The sequence below is a fragment of the Aspergillus neoniger genome (assembly GCF_003184625.1).
Source record: "Aspergillus neoniger CBS 115656 unplaced genomic scaffold BO87scaffold_20, whole genome shotgun sequence".
NCBI classification, from domain to species: domain Eukaryota; kingdom Fungi; phylum Ascomycota; class Eurotiomycetes; order Eurotiales; family Aspergillaceae; genus Aspergillus; species Aspergillus neoniger.
This window is the reverse complement of record NW_020291148.1, coordinates 290,247-312,669: the sequence shown is the minus strand read 5'-3', so window position 1 is coordinate 312,669 and position 22,423 is coordinate 290,247. Positions and strand designations below refer to the sequence as shown.

Here is a 22,423-nt window from a genome sequence, read left to right as displayed (position 1 = left end):
AAACGCGAAAGAATAAAAGCGCTATGAGAGACGACCTTTTTTTGCGAGTCGCTTCGAGGAGACTGGGAAGCAGACGATATGCTGCCAGGGTTGCGGGGAAACGGGCAGGCGGAAGTTGAAGGTGGAAATGGAGGACGACGAAGACAAAACGACCAGTTTGGCCAGGCAGGCGCTATACCCAATCAGGAGCCAATTGCTCTAACGCTGGACCGGAAAGAGGAAGGGAAAGTTGATATAGAGGTCCTATAGATACCAGCTGGCGGCGTAACACGCGCCGCCGTCTATCCCTGACAATGCAGATACCCAGTCTCCTATGTTTTAACCACTCGTTTTATCCAAGTTATCGCACAAATATTGCATGATTCAACATACTGAAGTGTGTCAATAACCAAGTAAAAGTAAAGTTATGTGGCATCTAAATTATCGCTGGATAAAACTAGGCATTTGCTCTATATGGAAATGGCAATGTGGGCGAACATGAGAAAGATGGGAAGCAACATTCCAAAACAGGACAGTCTAACAAAAAATCCCACTCCAAAATGTCTATAAAGATAGTAAATCAAAGTGAATGATCAGCATCGTAGGATGATTCCTTGCAGGGTCCTCAGTGCATAAATTCCATCACATATTGGGCCACTTCTTCATATTTAGTACTTGGGAACTCGTGGCCTGCGTTGAAGAATTTGAAGCTTGCATGCCCTTGAAGTGCCGACGTTGCATCAGGGACAAGCTCATTCTTGACGATGACAGCATCATGGTCTCCGCACATGATCAGTACCTTATCACTCGGTAGACCATTCAAACGCTGTTCGTCGATCGGGAGATCCTTTTGTGCCGATAGATACCTTCCAAGACGTTCCCAAGTCTCGCGCTGGCGTTGCTGCAGAATCGGTCCATGTCGCATACTGGACATGAAAGCATGCACGAACCCAGCATGCTCACCCACTTGCCATTGGACCGCACTGGGAACATTGACATGAGAGTACGTCCGAGATAGCTGCTGGACTTGTGCCGCACCCTGTGTTGGCAGCTCCTCGGCGAGCGCATCCTCAGCGGTAAGCTTACGGGCCTTCGGCTTCGGGGTAGTCAACGGGCCTGCGCGGAGGCGGCGTCCAACCAAGAAGCCAAGCACACGTTCCGGAACAAGACCCCGGGAGTAAAGGAGACGTGACTGGAAACTGATCTGGGAGTCACGAATCAAGCCTGCAGGTGCAAGTAGCACCAACGAAGAGAGAAACTGGGGGAAATATGCTGCAAAGGAAGCAGCTATGCCACCACCCAATGAGTAACCCACGAGGCAGAATCTACCTGAACCGGCTCCAGTCCAAGAAAGTGACGATGAGCTAAGAGCGAGAAGAATTTGAGTAGAGAACAGTCTGTTGTCCTGTGGAATATCAGACGGGCAATCGGAGTAGCCTCTGCCGAACCTGTTCAGGCATATTAGTGATAATTCCTCTTCATCATAAGCGAGTCACCTACAGGTCAAACAGCATGACCCGGCAGCCCCGGTCAACCAAGGCATGGGCCAGCCCCCCAAGTGCAATACACGGAGTGGTTATCCCGTGAACTAGGAGAACCTTAGGTCCATCTTCTGGGCCCCATTCATACACACGGATAGATCCATACGGCGTAGAGACATCCCGGGCTCCCGGGAGTACGTCCGTGGGCAGCGGAAGCTCACGATTCACTGAATCGGACACGGACAGGACTTTCTTGCGCGGGGACTCAAGCACTGTGCTCTCCTGTTGTGGGTCTGAAAGCAGTGATCGAAACAAGAGACCCAAAGTGAACGAGGCCCCTGTGACGGCGAGCAGGGGAAGTTGGCTTCGGCTGGTCCCCAGCGAATCGGAGAAGGATTCGATAGTCTGGCTGTACCACGCCATGTTCCATCGTCTATTGTGACTGTCTATTGTATGATCTTTAGTCTACACGAGAAACACGGAAGAAAGTAAATGGATGCAAGCCAGATTAATCCTGACCGGTGAAACAGACGAACGAGGGGGAAGCGACCGGCGAGGTTGGGCGGTTGGCCTGAGGATACACCATCTCCACTTGGGAAAAGTCATCCGATAAGCGATAAGCGGGTGATAAGAAACTGCCGAGGCTCATGACTAGTTAGGCATCACAGGGGATACCATTGTGTCCTCTCCTCTCCCTAGTTTAGATGAATGATTAATCATATCCTCCCCTTCGTTTCCTATGATCTGGATCTGACTACATGAGTACATATTGTACGGACAGTGGAATATGCGAGATCCGTCTGCGCTAGGAAATGTCAGTTCCACCGCTGGTAGTACTAGTTCTTAACAAAACGATAACTAAGTATATATTTCTGCTGCACAAGTTAAAGCATGATCATGGCAATCTGCTCATCCGACACTACAGATAAGTAACCTCAACCATATGCAGAAAAAGGCCTTGTCTGAGTACTAAGTACTAGTAGCAAGATTGTCTGTTATGGGTTAAATGTCAATGCAGTCGCTGCATGATCAATCCAAGCAAGGCAGTACAATCTTGGCATCTACGCCATGTATGTCGCGGAGAATCACTCCGCGCCCTCCTCAAATTCAAGCCGGCTAAATAGCAACTGTTGGATCTTGTTGGCTTGCACGCCTCCGAACGTAATCGGGAAGTGATCTGCAAGGTACAGCGCCATATCGTGGCTTCCGTCGGCTTTGTCGGATGTCTGTGTGTGAGCTCACTACAGTGGTTCGATTTACAGGTGACTCGGCTCAGTATTACCCCGTTTGGGTACGAAACCAGGCAAATGAAAGGGTGATGGCGTCTGGGGAAACACCTTACGTTATGAACAAATGGAAATTCGATACAAAATAATTGTGGTGAAACATTAATCAGTCGGAGATGCTAACCGCCCTGTCTAAGCCGGTAAGGCGGGCTCTAGTACTGGGAGCAAAGACCAAAACATTTCTTGGTTTGACGTTGATTACCCCATCCAAGTCTACTATTACCGACTTGGATATATCAATTTCAGCCTAGCTACCTGCATAAAATTTGAATCATTTTGGCACCCACTCGAGCTGTCATTGATGGGATGTAGCACCCCGCATTCCGAGATCGACAAGGCTAAAAAAGGACCCTGGAGATTAATCAATCCTTCATCAGGATTTGAGATGAATCGGAGTTGGCTGTCACCCAAACAACGCCACACGCTGCCACATCTTCATTAAACCAGCGGCTACATGGGACGCCGTTGCCTCCGTATTTCCCAAATGGGACTGCGAATGGCCTTTGTTAATCGATGCGGCTAATAGATGACAGGGGTTGTGATTGGAAGATACTCTAAGTATCGGAGAAGAAAAACAGCAACGGAATGGACTGCCCGATTGCTGCCATTTGCTAGTGTTGGTTATGATACTCTGCGAGATACCCTAGAGCATCTCCTCGGCAAGGCTCCTACACCCGAGTAAAGGGCCCTAAAACCTGTCTATCGCAGAGCTTCACTAAGTTGGCATGTGAGGCAGATTCTCTCTACATGCATGGCTTTGAATAGGCCACACATGACATAGACAGTCTTCATTGGAAAGGACCATAATGCTTCATTACACACATGGAACAGAAACGACTCGGAGGGCCCTCCGTGAATCCCTGAAACTCCATGAACCAATAAGGCACAGCGGTAGCCAAGCAGCCTGATATACTCCATCCTGGTGATAGAATCTGGGCCCACTCTCGGACACACCTCAATACGCAGAGCCCTCTTTCTGCAACACAGCACTCTATTATCGTGCGTTCTTCATTTCACGGCACATAAGGCCTTGCCTAATTTGAAACATCGACGGACTGACGGTCCGCTGCACCGGCAAAAATGAGAGACCCTATTCTTCCGGATCGCACGGAGGTATGAGACCGAATGCTGGCTGGGATGTTATAAATGGGGAGGTTATCCCGCTGTGAAGCTTGGAAATCACATCTGCCGGACAGACAACAGAATCACTGAAAGAAGGAGACGACTCGAGTCTTATACAATCTCATTGCAATGCATCAACGCGCCCTTCTCTTTTCGACCCTGCTGACGGCCGTTCGTGCCCAGCAAGCCGGAACGCTCACGGAGGAAGTCCATCCTTCCTTGACCTGGCAGAAGTGCACTTCTGAAGGCAGTTGCACGGAACAGAGTGGCTCGGTTGTCATCGACTCAAACTGGCGCTGGACCCATTCTGTCAATGATAGCACCAATTGCTACACTGGCAACACCGTGAGTTTGACTGGCACCTATGTGCTGCACTGGCTGACGCACATCACAGTGGGATTCAACTCTCTGCCCTGACGATGAAACCTGTGCGACCAACTGCGCCCTGGACGGAGCAGACTACGAGTCCACCTACGGTATCACCACTGACGGCGATTCATTGACACTAAAATTCGTCACTGGTTCCAATGTTGGCTCGCGTGTGTATCTCATGGACACGAGTGACGAGAAATACCAGACGTTCGACTTGCTTGACGCAGAGTTCACTTTTGACGTCGATGTGTCTAACCTCCCATGTGGATTGAATGGCGCGCTGTACTTCACTGCAATGGACGCCGATGGTGGAACCTCAAGGTACCCTGCAAACAAGGCCGGAGCCAAGTACGGGACAGGATACTGTGACTCCCAATGTCCGCGAGACCTAAAGTTCATCAACGGAGAAGTATGTAGTCCTTGAAAGCCTCCTCAAAGCTTATATGCTAACCTGAACCAGGCCAACGTCGATGGCTGGGAACCTTCTAGCAACAATGACAACACAGGTATCGGCAACCACGGTTCTTGCTGCCCTGAAATGGATATCTGGGAAGCCAATAAGATCTCGACCGCATTGACACCCCATCCCTGCGACAGCAGCAGCCAGACCATGTGTGAGGGTAACAACTGCGGTGGAACGTACTCGGATGATCGCTACGGAGGTACGAGTACCTAGATAAAAGCTCGAGCTGGATGTTTTGGCTAATCCAATCACAGGAACCTGTGACCCTGACGGCTGCGACTTCAACCCCTATCGCATGGGCAACGAATCTTTCTACGGTGCTGGCAAGATCGTTGACACCGGATCCAAGATGACGGTTGTGACCCAATTCATCACTGATGGCTCCAGCTCTCTCAGCGAGATCAAGCGTTACTACGTGCAGAACGGAAAAGTTATTGCGAACGCCGAGTCCAGCATCTCTGGAGTGACCGGAAACTCGATCACAACGGACTTCTGCACTGCGCAGAAGAAGGCCTTTGGCGACGACGATGTGTTCGCTGCACACAATGGACTTGCTGGAATCAGTGATGCCATGTCTTCCATGGTTCTGATCTTGAGCTTGTGGGATGATTACTATGCCAGCATGGAGTGGCTCGACAGTGACTATCCCGAGAACGCCACCGCTACCGACCCAGGTGTTGCACGCGGAACATGCGACTCGGAGTCGGGCGTCCCTGCCACAGTCGAGGGGGCGCACCCTGATGCTTCGGTAACCTTTTCGAACATCAAGTTCGGTCCCATCAACTCGACCTTCAGCGCTTCCGCATAAGCTGAAGCGCTGGGCTCAGAGCCTCAACTACTCCCCCAAGCCGGACATAGCAGGACAGGTTCCTGGAAGGGAATTCGGGAGTCTTGAGGTTTGTAAATAGTCCGAAAAGTGGCCACTGCTTTTGTATATCGGGCTGCCTTCGTTTACTTTTCGTTCACTCCAAATTGACTGATGCAGACTTTGTTTCTTGTTTTTTTCTTGTTTTCCTCCAATTCATGTTGAAACTTTTGTACTTCACTTCACATTCGCTTATTTTCTGTTTTGAGTCCACTCAATTCTAGAGACAATTATTTTTTGCTAGTCCCGACCTAATCAGCCCTGCATAGATAGCAAACTGATAAAGTAGCCTTAAGCCTAAACTCTATGGCCAACCGACCCCGGAAGATCCGTCGGCCCGCTCACTCCGAGACTGATCGGCTCCGCCAGCCTGCAGCTGCAAGCTCCGCCAGTCAAAAAACTGCGGCATAGGTTCGCCCTCGTGCAATTGCTCATTCCCCGCAATGTTCGACACCGTCTGCACCCTTCCGCTATCAGCGGACCTGTTCTCCCAGGCCCTGCACCCCAAGGAGCCCGTTGTGTCCGTGGGTCTCTCCTCCGGCCACGTCCAAACATTCCGACTCCCCACCGACGAAGCGGCCAGCGACGACGACGAGACGTCGAATGCCTCGTCACGCAATGGCAGAGGACACATTGATACGATGTGGCGGACGAGACGCCACAAGGGTAGCTGTCGGTGCTTGACGTTCGGAATTGATGGCGAGACGCTCTACTCGGCCGGAACGGACGGACTGATCAAGGCCGCGAAGGCGGAGACGGGTGTTGTGGAAAACAAGATTGCTATTCCTACGATGAAGAATGGGTAGGATATGAATCCCCTTCCATATGTGGTTGGATGGGGACTCAATGGCTCATTGTATTGGCTTTTAGATCCATCGATGCTCCCACTATCATTCATGCGCTTTCCCCTCAGACTCTCCTTCTTGCGACCGATTCCAGCGCCCTCCACCTCTACGATCTCCGCATACCCTACTCCAAGGTTTCCGCAAAGCCTGAACAATCTCATCACCCCCATGACGACTACGTTTCGTCGCTTACGCCTCTTCCGGCCTCCGATACCAGTACCTCGGGGTTCAGCAAGCAATGGGTGACCACGGGTGGTACGACCCTGGCAGTTACGGATCTGCGACGGGGTGTGCTTGTTCGCAGTGAGGATCAGGAGGAGGAGTTGATCAGTTCGACGTATATTGGCGGATTGGCGGCCAGTGGCACGAGTCGCGGCGAGAAGGTGCTTGTGGGAGGGTCTAGCGGTGTTCTTACGCTCTGGGAGAAGGGCGCGTGGGATGACCAGGACGAGCGGATCTATGTGGAGCGTGGAGATGGTGGTGGAGAGTCCCTCGAGACCATGGCTGTTCTGCCGGACGAATTGGGCAAGGGCAAGGTGGTCGCCGTCGGCCTGGGCAGTGGTAAAGTCAAGTTCGTGCGGATCGGCCCTAATAAGGTCGCCTCGGAGGTTATGCATGATGAGACTGAGGGCGTGGTTGGCCTGGGTTTTGACGTTGAGGGGCGCATGGTCACTGGTGGTGGACAGGTGGTGAAGGTTTGGCATGAGGCTGTTGTTGGTGCTGATAGATACGGGGCAATGCCGGGAGAGAAGCGCATGTATGGCGACAGTGACGATAGCGATGAAGGTGATGACAGTGATGACGACTCGGATGACAGCGACGCCGGCGGCCGCCAGGAAAAGGCACAGAACAAGCGCAAGAAGACGAAAGCCAAGGGTAAGGGTGGACAGCAAATCATGGCTTTCGCTGACTTGGATTAACTGGAATCGAATGTGGTTTATTGATACCCTAAGCGGGAGGTTATGCATAGCATTGGTGTCGGGAAAACAAAACTGGGAGTGTGTTTTGCAAATACGTACTCAATGATGCTAATATCTCTAGATGATCAGCCATAATTGTGACCCAGCTTCTAAGAACTAGTGTGTCGCATCGTAGCCGAGAAAGCTAGTGTATCTCGCAACCATGCTCCAGTCGCATGAAATCCAGGCACAAAGAACTACGGTTGTACACAGCCTTGTCAGCTACTAGTTTAAGGCCAGCAGCTTCAACTGTCCAGGGATCAACTGTTGTATTAGACTGTCTTGGCAGCAGGGGGAACAACATAAAGGATGATAATAAGCGCCAACCAGCCTACAAACCATCTCACATAAGCCATTGTATCCCATACCCTCCCATCATCATCATACACCCCCAACCGCAATGCCAGGGACCATCCTCCTCACCGGAGCCAACAGCTCTCTTGCCATCCCAGCAGTCCATCACTTCCTCACTAAATACCCAGACTACACTCTCGTCCTCACCGTCCGCAACCCTTCCACTTCGGACCCCAACACCAAGCGTCTCAACGACACCATAACGCCCTTCTTCAATCCAAGCACCTCAATCCGAAAACTAGACCTCTCCAACCTCTCCGAGGTGACTACATTCGCGCAGGCTGTAGCCACTGAAATCAGCAATGGCACATTGCCCCCTCTAGCAAGCATCATCTGCAACGCATACTACTGGAACCTAGCTAGCGAGGTCGAAACAACTGCCGATGAGCTGGATAAGACCTTTCAGGTGAACCATATCGCTCACGCCTCGCTAGTACTGCGTCTGCTAGGTTCATTCGGACCAGACTCTGGACGGGTTATTCTCTTCGGTAGTGATGCTCATTGGCCCGGTAAGAATGGATTGGAGAAGTATCCGCCTACCATTCCAGAGGATCTGGATGTGCTGGTGAAACCGACCAAGAAGGCGGGTGAGGATGTTAGGGGGAAGGGGTTCTATCAGTATGCGGTGTCAAAGTTGGCGATTATTATGTGGATGTATGCGCTGAATGGGCAGTTGATTCAGGTATTATCTTGCTTCCTTGCAGTCTTCTGGATATTCAAAACCGAGTATACTGACATCGGGATTAACATCAGGATGACAATCTAAAGCACATCAAAGCTGTAGCTATCAACCCAGGCAACCTGAGTGATTCTCGCGCGCTGCGCACCAACACGCCGCTAATTCTTAGGATCATCTCCCGTCTCATAATCCAGCCACTCCGGCCACTGTTGAGACTACTTGACCCGACTATGCGCACGGCTACGGAGGCCGGGGAGGATGTGGTTGAGTTGGCCGTGGGTGAGAAATATGCGGGGGAGGCGGGGTACTTCACTCTTCTGAAAAAGGACGAGAGTTCTCCTGAGAGTCAGGATGGGGAGAAACAGGGGAAGACCTGGAAGAAGACGTTGGAGTGGGCGCAGGTCAGCCCTAAGGATACGGTGTTGAAGCTGGAGTAGAAGGAATTGCAGTTTAGGACAACTACACACTGTGCCATAACTATCATACTCAATAATCGAAGTCTATTTCTTAAACCAAATATTCACCGAATACTTATCACTGAAGTTTATCGAATATCAGTTCATAGTATAGTATCGGCATGAATAACAACCAACTGCCGAGCCCCTCCACGGGCGACCCACGGCAAAGGCCTTTGCCCCAATAACTTCATGACGTTTGCTCCGGATCGGTGGGGTGTGGGGGATTATTCATGATGATCAAGCTTCGTCGGCTGTTCGGGTTCCTAGAATACCAATTCATGGGTCGATCTAGGCAAAGATATATACCGATCATGATTCTCAGTTGAGTTTCCCTCCCCCGCTATCCTCATCTCTTCCCCTCATCCACAACTCCAACCATCACCATCACCACCACAACCACCATGGACTCCTTCGAATACAACGCCAACCCCGGCCGAGTCATCTTCGGTAGCGGCACATTGAAGAAGCTCCCCGACGAGCTCGCCCGCCAGAACCTCAAAGCACCTCTCCTCCTCTCGACCCCGCAGCAAGTCTCCCAAGCCGAGAATGTCAAGACCGTCCTGAACGGCCAAGTGGCCGGCATTTTCACCGAAGCCACCATGCACACTCCCACCCACATCACCGACAAGGCATTGAAATATGCCAAAGCCCAGAGCGCCGACTGCGTCGTCTCCATCGGCGGTGGTAGCACCATCGGCCTGGGCAAAGCCATCAGCATCCGCACAGGACTGCCGCATATCTGTATCCCGACCACCTACGCAGGCAGTGAGATGACACCGATTCTGGGTGAAACAGCCGACGGATTGAAGAAGACTCGCTCTGACCCGAAGATCCTCCCGGGTACTGTGATCTACGATGTGGACCTTACTATGACTTTGCCGGTGGCCATGAGTGCGACGAGCGGTGTTAATGCCATCGCGCATGCAGGTTAGTCCTACCCAACACCATCCAATACTAGAACTAAACTAACACAATCGACCACCCAACAGTGGAAGCCCTCTACGCCCGCAACACCAACCCCGTGATCAACCTCATGGCCCTAGAAGGCACCCGGGCCCTCGCCTCCTCCCTCCCCGAAATCGTCCAGAACCCTAGCTCGCCCTCCGCCCGCTCCTCCGCCCAATACGGCGCCTGGCTCTGCGGTACCTGTCTCGGCAGCGTAGGCATGTCCATCCACCACAAGCTCTGCCACACGCTCGGCGGAAGCTTCAACCTGCCCCATGCGGAGACGCACACGGCGGTGCTCCCGCACGCTATCTCCTACAATGCGCCGAAGATCCCCGAGGCGATGAAGAAGTTGGCCGAGGCGCTACCGGAGAGTAACGGGGATGCGATCCACGGGCTGAATGTCCTGTTGGAGAAGTTGCAGGTTAAGCGTGGATTGAAGGACTTTGGTATGAAGGAGGAGGATATTGATAAGGCGGCGGATATTGCGGTTAGCAACCCATACTGGAACCCTAGGGAGATTCAGCGTGAGCCGATTCGGGAGTTGATTCGGAGGGTGTGGGCTGGGGAGCCGGCGAGGGCGGACTTGTAGATTAGATTCTTAGAGAGGGTTGCATGTAAATAAGTAGTGGGTGTGTAGAGTTCAACTCTATATGTGAATTATAAATACTACATTCTATGTAACACTTTCTCTTTAACTAAAAGAATCCTACACTTCTACATACATAGCAAGTAAGATATGGCACCATAATCACCTCCGTAATCCATCCTACCGCGATTGGCCTTCACCGTTCGCGAGCGGACGGATGGCGGGGTGAAAGTGGGGTGGAAGTTTGCCCGCCAGAATGAAAATCAACTCCGAACTAATTTTGCAACCCATCCCACTCTCCTCACCCCTCAATCCAACTCTACACTTACCACCAAAAACACACACACATTCTAGCCTCCCCCACCATGGGCGCCGATATGGAGGCCGCCCCGGTCCTCTCCACCCCGGATGACCGCATCCTCGAAGAAGCAGCAGCGGTCCCGAACCGCAGCGGTCCCGTCTCCGACGAAGAAATCGCCATCACATATGACATTGAACGCACGCTGAGGGAGATCCGCCAGGCGCGGTACAAGCGCATTGCGCTGCAGTTTCCGGATGATATGCTCCCGGATGCGCCGAGGGTGTTCCAGCTTCTGAGTCGGGGGTTGGATTCTACTACGACGACGCGAGAGGGTGCTCGTCAGAGTGCGGGGACGGAGGAAGAAGGGAAGGATCTGGCTGAGTCGGTGGCTCAGTTGAAGGTGGATGAGGCTGAGCCTGCGCCTAGGCTGTATATCCTGGCCGATACGTCCTACGGAACTTGCTGCGTGGATGAGGTGGCGGCGGAGCATGTGGATGCCGATGTGGTCGTGCATTACGGCCGGTCGTGTTTGTCGCCGACGGCGAGACTTCCTGTGATTTATGTGTTTACGCATAAGGAGCTGGCGTTGGAGAAGGTGGTGCGTGCGTTCAAGGAGACGTATCCGGAGTTGGATACGAAGGTTGTTTTGGCTGCTGATGTGACTTATTGTGATCATGTCCCTGCGCTGTATGAGGCTCTGGTGAAGGAGGGGTATACGAATTTGTTTGCGACGGAGGTGCTTCATGACCCTTCGTCGGCTATTCCGAACCGGACGGTGCCGGAGACGGTGCGCGAGAGCCCTGAGTCTCTGGCTGAGTGGCAGCTTTTCCATATCTCTGATCCGCCTACGGCGCTGCTGCTTACCCTTGCTTCTCGCGTGGCGGCTATCTATATCTATCCTACGGATAAGCCGGGGCAGGATGTTAAGCCCCTGCCCGCGTCTACGGCTGCTGCCTTGCGTCGTCGCTATGCTATCCTGACGTCCTTGAATACTGCCCCGATCTTTGGTATCCTGGTCAACACGTTGAGTGTGAAGAATTACCTGCATATTGTGGATCATGTTCGGGAGCGCATCGCGGCGGCCGGGAAGAAGAGTTATCTCTTTGTGGTGGGCAAGCTGAATGCGGCCAAGGTGGCTAACTTCAGTGAGATCGGCGGCTGGGTGGTCATCGGGTGCTGGGAAAGCTCGCTCGTTGATAGTCGCGATTTCTGGAAGCCGGTTATCACGCCGTTTGAGTTGGAGCTTACCCTGAAGGGGGATACGGAGCGGGTCTGGACGGGAGCCTGGCAGAGTGACTTCCAGACGGTCCTGGATCAGTCTGCTGCTGAGGCAGAGAATGGAGATGCGTCGACAAATGATGCTGCGAACGGGGAGGATGAGGATGAGATGTCCGAGCCCGAGTCGGCTCCGCCAGAATTCGACTTGCGCACTGGCCGGTATGTCTCGCATTCCCGGCCCATGCGAAACCCTGCACCCCGCGTTTCTGCCTCAGGAGAAGAAGGTGCTGCCTCGTCAGCATCAGCTGGAGGTCCATCCGCAGCGCGAGCTCTGGCCAGACGGGCCAAAGGGGATCTGGCGATGATCGGCGGAACCATCTCCCCTGGAGCGGAGTTCCTTCGGTCGCAACGGACGTGGAAGGGGCTGGGTAGTGATTTCGATATCCAGTACGAGGAGGAGGATGCCAAGGATAGCACGCTGGTGGTGGAAGGGCGCAAGGGTATTGCAAGGGGATATACGGTGGGAGAAACAATAGAGCGACACTAGTTCAGGCCGCCCTCGCTCCCCTGGCGTTCGGAGAACCGGATTGTTGGGCGCGACCGTTGAAAAAGGGTAGAAAGTATGGGAACGAGTAGGGGGGAGGGCAAGGCAAAGCATAGTCAGGTGGAACTAGTGGTTTGCTATTTTCTTTGCATTGATGGATTGATGGATCTGTTTTTTGTGCCCTACTGATGCTGCTGGCACGGCCCAAAGCGGATGGCGAGGTTAGTGGTTGTGGTTGTAGTGGTGGATTGGATCGTCGGGGGGAGAGGACAACACCACGCAGCTAGCAGCAGATAGTGGAAAGAAATTAAGAGGGATGAATTCAATATTCAATAAAATACACTGGGGACGAATGACTAGTGAAGTTGAGACCCGTCAGGCCACAGACTCCGGTGACCCAACGTATATCGTCATAGGAATAAGTCTAAACTCATCATCAACAACATCATCATCATCATCATCATCATCAATCAATCAACAAGCAAAGGCAAAGCAACAATAACCAAAAAGAGTGGCATCCCAACGGGGCCAAGGCGACCTATCACATGATTGCCGGCCGCCCGTTGGATTTTTGTTGCCCATCGCCAATTCTGAGCTGAGTTGTCCAAGCCACCCCCAATCGGTTTGCTGTAACTTGTTCTCCCTCATCTTCCCTCCCCGACCCTCTTTCTCCCTCCATTTCATTCTATCATTCTCCTTCCCGTGGATGGCCACTGCTCATGTCCAACATTTGGGTATAATCCGCCCTCCTTGCGCATGCTCTCCTTCCTGCTTCCCTTATGATGTGCGGCCCTCTCCCGCATTCTCCGCTGTGCTCGCGATCTCGCGTCACTCTAACCTCCAGCTTCCTTTCAGGGGAGTGAAATAAAAAGAAAAAGGTTGTTGAAGAAGCAAAGGGTCCCGCCATCCGATTCGGATCGTCATGCCATCCGTATCTCATATTCCGGGAGTGCCCGCTATCGATCATCGATCGGGCCCTGAGTTGACTACTACTACTATTACTACCACTACAGCCATGGCCGGCAAGCCCAGCGGAGACCAACAGCAGCAACACCTGGTGGATTCCGCGCTCGAACACTCCGTCCTTCCGGCCCAACATCCGCTATCCACCTTTGAACTCGTCGTCACCACCAATGCCCCCATCCTCGAATCACTCCTCTTGCAGACTCCCACCGAGGCCATCCTAGCCCTCTACCATACCTCCCGCTACCTCCGCTCATTCCTCCGCTCTTACCCGACAGCATGGAAATACCTCTCTTTTCGGCTCCTCTACCCCTCTGGCACCCCGCCGCCCCTCCGGGTTGTCTTCACCGGCTCCTCCGAGACCGTCATCCCGCGCCAGTCGCGCCCGTATGCCCTCGACCAGCTGTTGATGAACGTGGTGATTCCGTTTAGTCCGTGCTTGCGCAGTCTGGAGTTGGATAACACAGCTGTGTCGGGGCAGATTTTGATGTCGACGGTACTACATTCGCGGCGCGAGACCTTGGAACATCTCTCCGTACGAGGCTGCAAGAACGTGTCGCTCAAATACCACATCATCCCGTACCTCACGATGTTTGGCCTCCAATATGATGTCAACATGGAGCAAAATATCGGAAGTTCACCGGATACCAAGCATCTTGCACTGAAGAGTCTCTACACGTATCGATGTCGACATCATCGACGACGGCCGTATCTGACGTCCTCCTTGTCGCGCAAAGACTCCGACTCCGAACCCACACATGAGCTGGTCAACCTCTGCCACAAGCTGGGCATCTGGACGGATACCGCGTGGTGCTCGACTCCTGCGGGGAGATGTTTCCGGAGGCGGGGCTACGTGTCTATGCGTGTTCCACAGGGGTCGGCGGAGGTGTGGGTGGTGTTTGATCGGCTGTGGAGGTCGAAGAATTGGATCGGTCCGGTAGACCAGGCGAACCGTCCAGTTCAGCGGGATGCGAAGCTGTGGGAACACAGTGAGACCGGCTACTACGGCGAGGCTTTGGGGACCGGAGAGAGTGGAGACCATGGAGAGGGCAAGATGCTGCCGGCACATTTGCGACGGAGCCATACACAGTTCGTTGAGAATATCCGCTGCGACAACTGCTGCGAGTTGATCCCTGAACGATGCGAGCAATGCAGTATATTGATGCACTGTGTCGGATGTCGAAAGACTCTGTGTGCTAGCTGCGCTTACGAACGGCCTTATCTGCACTGTCGGCCTCGATCGGCATCCAAGGACAGTCCATTCTGGTGGGCTCCTGGAGCTACGATGTCGCCATGTTCTATGCAAGACCCTGTCGAAGATTCCGAAAACACCACTGTAGCCAACAACGCGACTCCCTCCTATCCCGCCCTTACGTTTCATTGGTGCTGCACTGAGCCTATCTTCTCTGGCGGCGGCGGCATCAGTATCGGCACACCGAACCGCGATGTGGATCAAGTACGAGCCGTGCCCCTGCCGCGAGGACAGGGGTGGGAGGACCTGGAGTACTCGGCGCAGGAATGGAGCAAGACGTTCCCGCGGGACGCCTACGGAGACCCTCGCAAGCCCGACTATACGCTGGAGACCGGACACATCGCCATGATGCGATGGCTACTTGGGCCGCCCGACCGACAGCCTGCAGCTTGTCCGCGCAACCTATGCCAGGACTGCTACGACACGCCTCAGTGGAAGGTCCACTGCAAGAGCTGCTCGAAGCCGCTGTGTATTGAGCATGATCTGCGGGGACTCCGCTTGAGGATCTGTGGGTACCGTGATCTCACGCTGGAGAAGCTGGCAATCCAGAACCACGCCGAGAACGGCTCTCGCGGGTTTGTGTCATCGCGGATGCCCTACACGAATTCCGTGCCAGAGTTCGAGCTGCCGTATCGGACGCAGCGGATCCTTGATTCGACTACGAGCAGTTTTACCGAGGACAACCAAGAGGTCTTTCCCGAGGCGAGCAGTAGCGCGTTCGACCATCCTCGGCCCACGCCTTTGGTTCACCGCCGCTCGCGAAGTCTGTCAATCTCGAATTCCAACCGTTCACGCTCATCCTCGCCGTCGTCGGTCTACTGCGACTCGCCGTCCGACCAGCCCAAATGGCAAGGATGTCAGTCCTTTTTCTGTCCGCAGTATCGAGCGGTCGGTGACCAGCGACAGCGGTGCGCCAGCGTTCTCCGCGAGTGCACGAGCTGCTCGGTGTACGTATGCGAGGACTGCACCATCGCGTTCCCGCCGTGCAACTGCTCCTATTGCGAAGCGAACTACCTGTGCCCGAACTGCCTGAAGGTGCGGGAACGAGACGGGACCTGCCGCCGGCCGGCAGAGGAAAAGGCTCGTCGGGAGCGCAAATGGAAAGAGGACATGCGTCTGCTGGAGGGAATCGTGCAGGACAAGCTGGCGAATAAAATGGCAAACAAGATGGCCGAGTATGCCGGCGAGTTCTTCGACGTTATCGAGCGGGAGGAACACGGCGAGGTACAGCATATTGAAGAAGCCTCGACGTATCCTGGACCCGTAGCTGAGGATCTAGGCGAGGAGATATTGACGGACAGTACGGGATGAAAATAAAATATGGCTGGCAGGGATCTACGGGCGTCGAGGATGGGCGGACTGATGATTATTTTCGGAGTTACTCTTTATCTGGGCCTGCATGATATAGCAGCGTGCATAGCAAATGATACTGTTGCGGGTTGCCCTGATGCGCAGGGCGCTGAGGGATCCTGTTGTCCCAGGAGGACAGCAGAGAATATGTGGGTCATTGCTGGAGGAACTGTATGTAATAAAATAATGACATACGATATTCCACCATATCCTACCATTATCTACATTTATTAAGTGTTCTAGTTGCTATGATGTCTACACAAGTAAACGCAGTAGAATGTTGCCCCGCACGCGGAAGCTTCCAGCCATCCAGCCAGTCCCCACCATCTGTAATTCCCTCCAATTCTCCAAACAACTTTCTTCTCTACAAATCTTTCCACAACCAAGTATGACCCCAACTTCCCCCTAATATAGCCTCTTCACCACTAACACAACTACAACTATAGCAGCAAAATGGCCGACGAACAACCCCCCACCCCCGCCGAGCTCGCCCGCCGCGAGGAGGAAGAATCCGCCCGCAAAGCCCGCGAAGCTGCCGAACAAGCCCAGCTGCCTTACAAATGGACCCAAACGATCCGCGACGTGGAGGTGACGATCCCCGTAGCATCGAACATCCGCGGTCGGGATTTGGATGTTGTTCTCACGAAGACGAAAATTCGCGTTGCGATTAAGGGACAGGAGGCTTTTATTGACGTACACCCATCCTCTCCAGCTTTATGATGACTCCACAACTCTCGCTACAATACTAACCTGATACTGGAATCTATAGGGCGAATTTCCCCACCCAGTCATCCCCGACGAATGCTCCTGGACCCTTGAGTCGACATCAAAACCGCCCGGCAAGGAGATCTCGATCCACCTGGACAAGGTGAACAAGGTGGAGTGGTGGGCGCATGTTGTGACGAGTGCGCCGAAGATCGACGTTACGAAGATTACGCCGGAGAATTCGTCGTTGAGTGAGTTGGATGGCGAGACGAGGGCGATGGTCGAGAAGATGATGTATGATCAGAGGCAGAAGGAGATGGGTGGGTTGACGAGTGATGAGCAGAAGAAGAGGGATATTTTGAAGAAGTTTCAGGAGGAACATCCTGGTCAGTATTACTACCTTTTTTTTTTCTTGAGTGTGGGTTGTGCTAATGTGGTGTGTGTGTTTGCAGAGATGGATTTCTCGAATGCGCAGATCGGTTAGGTATATAGTGAGAGGTATATGAATTATGATGTTGTTGGAATTGTATGTTATGCTGGTATGCTATGCTGGTGGAATATAGCTGGCTTCCGTATTAGGACTAGTCTGGTCAGGCACTCCCGTGAGGCTGGCTGCTCTCATCGTCATATGTCATGAGTCTATCTGTCTTACTGTCTTGTTCTCTTCACTTATCAACATTGCATAAGTGCAAGCTATGCACCTTCATGGAACGTAGCAAGGATTAGCAACTTTGGTGGCTGCCATGCAGTCTGTCCTCCAATTTCGTCCTTCTCCCCGTACTTATCATCCCCGGCGCCCGCATCGCAAATCCCGCGCTGGCTGCCTCGTTTGCAAGCAGCGACGGGTCAAGGTATTCCCCTTACTCTTCTGGTCATCGCCCTCTCTAATTGTACTATTCTTAACTGTAGTGTGACGAGGAAAAACCATCCTGCCACCGATGCCAGAAACTCGGGTTCGACTGCAGCTATGAGCCCGAGACCGAAGACAAAGACAGCGTCAGCGTCTTCCTTGCAAGCCCGCCCGATTCAAAAGCGTACTGCATGTCGGTGGATACCGTGACCAAGAAGATCAATGAGATACTGCAGTTGGATTCAAAAAGCGGCCCATTGCCCGTTGTGCAGGCATTGCAGCACTTCCACCATGGCCTAACAAACCCGGCGCTCGGGCCGACAGGCGCTCAATCCGCTATGCAGGCGAAGATCATTCAGCTAGGGTTTAATGTATGCTGGAGTTCATCTTACTAAGGAGTACTCTTACTGACAACATAGTCACCCTTTCTCCTGCACACTATCATTGCAGCAGCCACTTCGCATATCCGTCATCTGGCTTCGGATGGTCGTGTCTATACCTTCACGGAAACTTACCACTGGCAGCAGGCCATTACTCAGTATTCTCGAGAGGTTACCACTATCAGCCCGAAAAATACGGATAGTTTGATCTCTGCGTGTGTGTTGTTGACTATTCGTTCCTTTTCTCTAGATGAATATGACCCGCTCAGCTCGTTTGTCTTCTCAGACGATATTGCCTCCCTGAGCTGGCTGACCTTGCAAGGGGGCTTGCGCCATCTGATCATGGCTACGGCGCAGTGGAAGGCTGGCAGCATGTGGTGGGAGGTATTCGTGAAGTCTCATGATGAGATGATGGATCTCTTTGAGGATGATCGTCCTGGCCGGGTGGCTATTCATCCGGGGCTAGCTGATTTGTGTGGTATCGATGACATGACCACCGCAAAGACGAACCCGTATCATGCGCCAGCGCGGATACTGACAGGACTGCTGTCGCTGGAGCGAGGAGTCCGGAGTTTTTCATCCTACACGGGATGGATGGGGAGGCTGCTACCGGAATTCTTTGCTAAATTGATGGCAAAGGATCCACCTGCCTTGATACTACTGAGTTGGTGGTTGGGTTTGATGTATGGGACGGATATGTACTGGGTGGAGACGCGAGCAAGGTCAGAGATCACGGCAATAACATGGTACTTGGGGGAGGGATGGGATGAGTTCGTGAAGTTTCCAACAGAGTGTATAGAAGACTACGAGAATGCTTGCATACCAGGCTGAGAATAAACTACGATTGATGCTATCTTATCCGCTTATCGATAAAGTGAAGACCGGGAGCGGGGAACTCCACCAATCAGCGATGCGGGGAACGTAGATGCCTGGATGCCGAGGCGCAGCCTCGTCGTGACTTTTGACTTTCTTTCCTCGTTCACTCTCGTAGACATCACCTCTCGCTCATTTAGACAGAGACACGTAGTCTCTGCATCGCATTGACGTGCCTGGTATCTCAATCAACCTTCGTCCCTTTTGCCCCTCCAACCATCAGACACCCGTCAATATCGGAGACTACAACAGTCTGCGAACATCTCCAGCAGACTCACCACCTCACTCCAACAATCATAACACGCACACCTCTTCCAAACCTATACAAAGACCAGGACCAGAAACAATGCTATCAACCCTCCTCGCAGCCCTCTGTCCATGCTCGTGCACCAGCCCGACACCTCCCCCACCACCAAACACCACATCAACCACATCCACAACCACTTACAACCACCACCACCACCACCACCACCACCACCACAACAGCATCCAATACCAACAACCCCCCCTAGAACCCACCCTCACCCTCCCAGCCTACACCCCCCACCCCAACACCGAAACCCTAAACGAAAAGACCCTCGCCCTGCACCTCCGCGACCCGCCCATTTCCTCATCCAGCTACAACAACAACAACAATTCCTTCCCCCTCGACGAGAAACACCCCTACACTACTACATCCACCACCACCCCACATACATCAGAGACGAACTCTGCAGGAAACAATGCAACAACAGCAGACGACGCCTCCTCGCAAATCTCCTTCCCTAGCACAACCCACAGCTACGGAAACACATCCACCGCGACGAGGGAGACGCCGCCTCCGCCGTACTCGCCGACGTGGAGGGGCCACGCAGAGGGGGAGGTCGAGGGTGTGATTTCGCCGGTGCCGTCGTTGAGTTTTTCGGGTGATGGGGAGAGGTCCAGGTCGGTGTCGGTTTCGGGGAGGAGTAGTGGGAGTTGGGGGGAGGAGGGAAGTAGTATTGGCGATAGGGATGGGGATAGAGTGGGGATTGTGGCGCCGAGGGGGGTTTTTATAGCTGGTGGTCATGGTGGTAGAGGAGATGGGTATGGGAGGAGGTGGGGGGATGAGGGGAGTATTGGGGAGGAGTATTATGGGGTTGGGTATGGCGTTAGGGATGGGCATTTGGGGAGGGTGAGTTATGAGAGTGGGAGGAGCGGTGGTGGGAGGAGGGGGTCGTGGGGTGTATAAAGGGTTGTAGTTGCTCCATTTTGTTATCTGGAGGAATGGTTAAATTTGGTTTTGCTTAGGATGGAGTTGGTTCAGGGTTGTATATACGCCTTATAAGGCTTAATGTGGTATGAATATGGGTGTAATTGATATTTAATATACACGTATATGCAATACCAAAGGCTAGTATCGATAGTCGACTTCTTGCCAACTAACTATCTCACTCATCAACCCCAGGTTGACATCTAACATCCCCAATACAAGACGTGTATATACACAACATCAGAAGAAGAAAGAACAATGTCTCACCACTTCCACCTTAAGAGCTCTGGTAAGTAATCTTCAACTCAGAGTCACTGACAACACTAGGCACAGCCTGGACATGGTCACTAGTGCTATCCTCCACAGCCATCAAAGACGAGCCATCAAGACCAATAGTCTTTCCACCAGCCTTAGCAACACAGCCGGTAAAAGTAACCTCACCGAAGTTAATGAAGGTCAGACCATCACCATCGATAGCCAAGTCCTCGACGATCCACTCAGCAGTCTGACCGACCAGAGTCGACGAGCTATCCGGGGCCGAAGCAGTGGAAGTAACGTTCTTGCCGGTAGTCAAGTTCTCAATCAGGGCAGTACCCTCGCTGCTGGAGGTCGACTCGACCGAGACAACAATCACATCACCGATGCTGAACTCCATGTCAAGACCGACAGTGTCAGCAGGGTACCACTCCGACCAGCCGAGGAAGGTGGTCTCGCCGTTCTGGACGTAGATGTCGACACCGGCCTGCCAGATCTGGTTCTGGCCGGTGGCGCCGTCAATGCCGACCCAGAAGGACACGGCCTGGTCATCCGAGGAGGAAGATGCCGCGGTGGGGGTCACGCTGGGGAGGGTGAAGGTGGCGGCCACATAGGAGAAGGTAGCGCTGCCGCTGGTTTCCTGGACAGCACCGGCCCAGTTCTCGTTGACTTCGTAGTTGTCCGACGAGGTGGAGCTGCTCTTGTGGTTGGTGCTGACGGTGGAGGTCACGGCGGGAGCGACCTGGCTGGCGACGCTGGGTTGAGGGGTGAACTGCGCTTGTGGAGCGGCTTGGGTTTGGTAGCCGTTGTTGCTGGGCTGGATGCTTGGCTGGGGGGCAGCCTGGCCTTGACCTTGGCCTTGTCCAGGGGCATTGAAACCCTGGTTGCCGGCGCCAGGGTAGTTTTGATTGGACTCAAATTGGTGGCGGACGTGACCGTGGGGACCGGCCAGGGCGGGAGCAGCCAGAAGGGCTGTCAGAGCCAGAGTAGAGGTGAACTTCATATTGATGGTGGTGAGACAAAAGAAATGTATGTAAAAGAATGAACTGAGCACTGCTCAGGTGATAGTAAGACTAGCTATACAGATACCGGCTCTGGGCTGATATGACAGAAAGAGATGTAGGGAGATGCTGAGGACTTATAGTCAACAGCATCATGGTTGACTGTACCGTTGTGCCATCGATAGTTGTTAGTGCATCAAACTTGAAACGTGGTGCCGCGACTGGTGGAGTCAGCGGAGATTGACGTTTGTTATAGATGAGCATCAGTGTTTCAGGGTGGAGGTTGCAAGCGCATTCGGCAGTGATGTGCGAACGGGCCACTGCTAGCTTTGTAGGGCAATAGCTTAACAGATTAAAGCTCCAAGGGGTTCTTGGCTATTGTTTAATCACCCATCGGCTTGGATAGGTGGAGACATCTCGTCGGGGTAAATACCAGAAGGGGTGAATTGTGAATCAGGGGTAACAGTTTGGCTTTAGATCCTTCCATCTGCCCTATATAGCGGATAATCTATTCTGCATCAGGCCATGATCAGTACTCATGGGATTCAAAGTGGTTGGTCCGATTGCACGCAAGCAGGCAGATTAATCAGTAATTGCAGGCATCAGGGGCAATGGCTCAGCAGTCTAGATCTTCTTCTACTCCTGAACGTGCATAGATCACATGAATGGCCAGATCATTTGTTTGGGGTTTACCTCAATAGTGTTGACCAGGAATTAGCCAAGTTCCGAATGATTATATCGTCATGTAACCTGTGTCTGAGATTATTCTGATGCCTTCTAAGTGGACCCTTTGCGTGATTCGCTCCATTTAGGTCGGCATTTTTGAGTCCGCTTACATAAATCATGAGGATAGTGCTTGAAGATAGCATGGTATTTCCAATATAGAATCACAGGTAGATTGGGCACACTGCTGAAGGGGATATCGATCTACTGTCTTGCAGGCACAGGCACCGTCAAGGCCTTGACCTGATGGAGATGGCCGTCTTAGAGTCGCCAAGCGAGGCCCAAACCCATAGTGAGGTATACCTGTTCGAAGAATCAAGCGATCGGCGCATAGAGATCTAATCTGCAAAGGTATTCTGTGATTAATCTGGGTGATTACT

The 22,423-nt window shown here is 52.9% G+C and overlaps 11 protein-coding genes across 11 annotated transcripts; 9 read left to right on the top strand and 2 right to left on the bottom strand.

The window, feature by feature from the left end:
* Nucleotides 1-325: 325 nt before the first annotated feature.
* BO87DRAFT_336679 (alpha/beta hydrolase) lies at nucleotides 326-2,011 on the bottom strand. Its single transcript, XM_025620533.1, has 2 exons — nucleotides 1,480-2,011; nucleotides 326-1,427 (listed from the first exon to the last, which is right to left on the bottom strand). The coding sequence occupies exons 1-2, from the start codon at nucleotides 1,881-1,883 to the stop codon at nucleotides 605-607; spliced, it is 1,227 nt and encodes a 408-aa protein (XP_025478768.1). The 5' UTR covers nucleotides 1,884-2,011; the 3' UTR covers nucleotides 326-604.
* A 1,986-nt stretch (nucleotides 2,012-3,997) lies between these two features.
* Nucleotides 3,998-5,685, top strand: BO87DRAFT_407502 (glycoside hydrolase family 7 protein; the record flags this gene model as incomplete). Its single annotated transcript, XM_025626081.1, has 4 exons — nucleotides 3,998-4,213; nucleotides 4,263-4,649; nucleotides 4,701-4,902; nucleotides 4,958-5,685. The coding sequence occupies 4 exons, from the start codon at nucleotides 3,998-4,000 to the stop codon at nucleotides 5,509-5,511; spliced, it is 1,359 nt and encodes a 452-aa protein (XP_025478767.1). The 3' UTR covers nucleotides 5,512-5,685.
* A 326-nt stretch (nucleotides 5,686-6,011) lies between these two features.
* On the top strand, nucleotides 6,012-7,333 carry BO87DRAFT_426938 (WD repeat protein; the record flags this gene model as incomplete). Its single annotated transcript, XM_025627384.1, has 2 exons — nucleotides 6,012-6,370; nucleotides 6,439-7,333. The coding sequence occupies 2 exons, from the start codon at nucleotides 6,012-6,014 to the stop codon at nucleotides 7,331-7,333; spliced, it is 1,254 nt and encodes a 417-aa protein (XP_025478766.1).
* A 439-nt stretch (nucleotides 7,334-7,772) lies between these two features.
* On the top strand, nucleotides 7,773-8,842 carry BO87DRAFT_397831 (NAD(P)-binding protein; the record flags this gene model as incomplete). Its single annotated transcript, XM_025625336.1, has 2 exons — nucleotides 7,773-8,408; nucleotides 8,480-8,842. 2 exons carry the CDS (start codon nucleotides 7,773-7,775, stop codon nucleotides 8,840-8,842), a joined length of 999 nt encoding a protein of 332 aa, XP_025478765.1.
* A 240-nt stretch (nucleotides 8,843-9,082) lies between these two features.
* BO87DRAFT_336668 (maleylacetate reductase) lies at nucleotides 9,083-10,440 on the top strand. Its single transcript, XM_025620532.1, has 2 exons — nucleotides 9,083-9,790; nucleotides 9,853-10,440. The coding sequence occupies exons 1-2, from the start codon at nucleotides 9,265-9,267 to the stop codon at nucleotides 10,398-10,400; spliced, it is 1,074 nt and encodes a 357-aa protein (XP_025478764.1). The 5' UTR covers nucleotides 9,083-9,264; the 3' UTR covers nucleotides 10,401-10,440.
* Nucleotides 10,441-10,690: 250 nt separating this feature from the next.
* On the top strand, nucleotides 10,691-12,808 carry BO87DRAFT_377449 (2-(3-amino-3-carboxypropyl)histidine synthase subunit 1/2). The gene has a single exon (XM_025623556.1). The coding sequence runs from the start codon at nucleotides 10,763-10,765 to the stop codon at nucleotides 12,461-12,463; it is 1,701 nt and encodes a 566-aa protein (XP_025478763.1). The 5' UTR covers nucleotides 10,691-10,762; the 3' UTR covers nucleotides 12,464-12,808.
* A 129-nt stretch (nucleotides 12,809-12,937) lies between these two features.
* Nucleotides 12,938-16,227, top strand: BO87DRAFT_377448 (uncharacterized protein). Its single transcript, XM_025623555.1, has one exon. The coding sequence runs from the start codon at nucleotides 13,383-13,385 to the stop codon at nucleotides 15,984-15,986; it is 2,604 nt and encodes an 867-aa protein (XP_025478762.1). The 5' UTR covers nucleotides 12,938-13,382; the 3' UTR covers nucleotides 15,987-16,227.
* Nucleotides 16,228-16,365: 138 nt separating this feature from the next.
* BO87DRAFT_377447 (NudC domain-containing protein) lies at nucleotides 16,366-17,348 on the top strand. The gene is made up of 4 exons (XM_025623554.1): nucleotides 16,366-16,411; nucleotides 16,472-16,718; nucleotides 16,795-17,116; nucleotides 17,183-17,348. The coding sequence occupies exons 2-4, from the start codon at nucleotides 16,479-16,481 to the stop codon at nucleotides 17,212-17,214; spliced, it is 594 nt and encodes a 197-aa protein (XP_025478761.1). The 5' UTR covers nucleotides 16,366-16,411; nucleotides 16,472-16,478; the 3' UTR covers nucleotides 17,215-17,348.
* Nucleotides 17,349-17,393: 45 nt separating this feature from the next.
* Nucleotides 17,394-18,809, top strand: BO87DRAFT_377446 (Zn(II)2Cys6 transcription factor domain-containing protein). Its single transcript, XM_025623553.1, has 3 exons — nucleotides 17,394-17,581; nucleotides 17,640-17,951; nucleotides 18,000-18,809. The coding sequence occupies exons 1-3, from the start codon at nucleotides 17,474-17,476 to the stop codon at nucleotides 18,789-18,791; spliced, it is 1,212 nt and encodes a 403-aa protein (XP_025478760.1). The 5' UTR covers nucleotides 17,394-17,473; the 3' UTR covers nucleotides 18,792-18,809.
* Nucleotides 18,810-18,952: 143 nt separating this feature from the next.
* Nucleotides 18,953-20,043, top strand: BO87DRAFT_459887 (uncharacterized protein; the record flags this gene model as incomplete). The annotated part of the gene is made up of 1 exon (XM_025628982.1): nucleotides 18,953-20,043. The coding sequence occupies exon 1, from the start codon at nucleotides 19,180-19,182 to the stop codon at nucleotides 20,041-20,043; it is 864 nt and encodes a 287-aa protein (XP_025478759.1). The 5' UTR covers nucleotides 18,953-19,179.
* A 169-nt stretch (nucleotides 20,044-20,212) lies between these two features.
* On the bottom strand, nucleotides 20,213-21,642 carry BO87DRAFT_360953 (A4/G1 family peptidase). Its single transcript, XM_025621569.1, has one exon. It carries the CDS (start codon nucleotides 21,320-21,322, stop codon nucleotides 20,342-20,344), a length of 981 nt encoding a protein of 326 aa, XP_025478758.1. The 5' UTR covers nucleotides 21,323-21,642; the 3' UTR covers nucleotides 20,213-20,341.
* Between the last annotated feature and the right edge of the window lie 781 nt (nucleotides 21,643-22,423).

What these genes read in the sequence shown, in the direction of transcription:
- BO87DRAFT_336679 (XM_025620533.1), bottom strand. Translation starts at nt 1,883, where the DNA reads ATGGCGTGGTACAGCCAGACTATCGAATCCTTCTCCGATTCGCTGGGG. An exon ending in CGGGTCATGCTGTTTGACCT is followed by an intron (nt 1,428 to 1,479) that starts GTAGGTGACTCG and finishes ATGCCTGAACAG; the next exon opens with GTTCGGCAGAGGCTACTCCG.
- BO87DRAFT_336668 (XM_025620532.1), top strand. Translation starts at nt 9,265, where the DNA reads ATGGACTCCTTCGAATACAACGCCAACCCCGGCCGAGTCATCTTCGGT. An exon ending in TAATGCCATCGCGCATGCAG is followed by an intron (nt 9,791 to 9,852) that starts GTTAGTCCTACC and finishes ACCACCCAACAG; the next exon opens with TGGAAGCCCTCTACGCCCGC.
- BO87DRAFT_377449 (XM_025623556.1), top strand. Translation starts at nt 10,763, where the DNA reads ATGGGCGCCGATATGGAGGCCGCCCCGGTCCTCTCCACCCCGGATGAC.
- BO87DRAFT_377448 (XM_025623555.1), top strand. Translation starts at nt 13,383, where the DNA reads ATGCCATCCGTATCTCATATTCCGGGAGTGCCCGCTATCGATCATCGA.
- BO87DRAFT_377447 (XM_025623554.1), top strand. Translation starts at nt 16,479, where the DNA reads ATGGCCGACGAACAACCCCCCACCCCCGCCGAGCTCGCCCGCCGCGAG. An exon ending in GACAGGAGGCTTTTATTGAC is followed by an intron (nt 16,719 to 16,794) that starts GTACACCCATCC and finishes TGGAATCTATAG; the next exon opens with GGCGAATTTCCCCACCCAGT. An exon ending in GTTTCAGGAGGAACATCCTG is followed by an intron (nt 17,117 to 17,182) that starts GTCAGTATTACT and finishes GTGTGTTTGCAG; the next exon opens with AGATGGATTTCTCGAATGCG.
- BO87DRAFT_377446 (XM_025623553.1), top strand. Translation starts at nt 17,474, where the DNA reads ATGCAGTCTGTCCTCCAATTTCGTCCTTCTCCCCGTACTTATCATCCC. An exon ending in GCAAGCAGCGACGGGTCAAG is followed by an intron (nt 17,582 to 17,639) that starts GTATTCCCCTTA and finishes TCTTAACTGTAG; the next exon opens with TGTGACGAGGAAAAACCATC. An exon ending in TCATTCAGCTAGGGTTTAAT is followed by an intron (nt 17,952 to 17,999) that starts GTATGCTGGAGT and finishes CTGACAACATAG; the next exon opens with TCACCCTTTCTCCTGCACAC.
- BO87DRAFT_360953 (XM_025621569.1), bottom strand. Translation starts at nt 21,322, where the DNA reads ATGAAGTTCACCTCTACTCTGGCTCTGACAGCCCTTCTGGCTGCTCCC.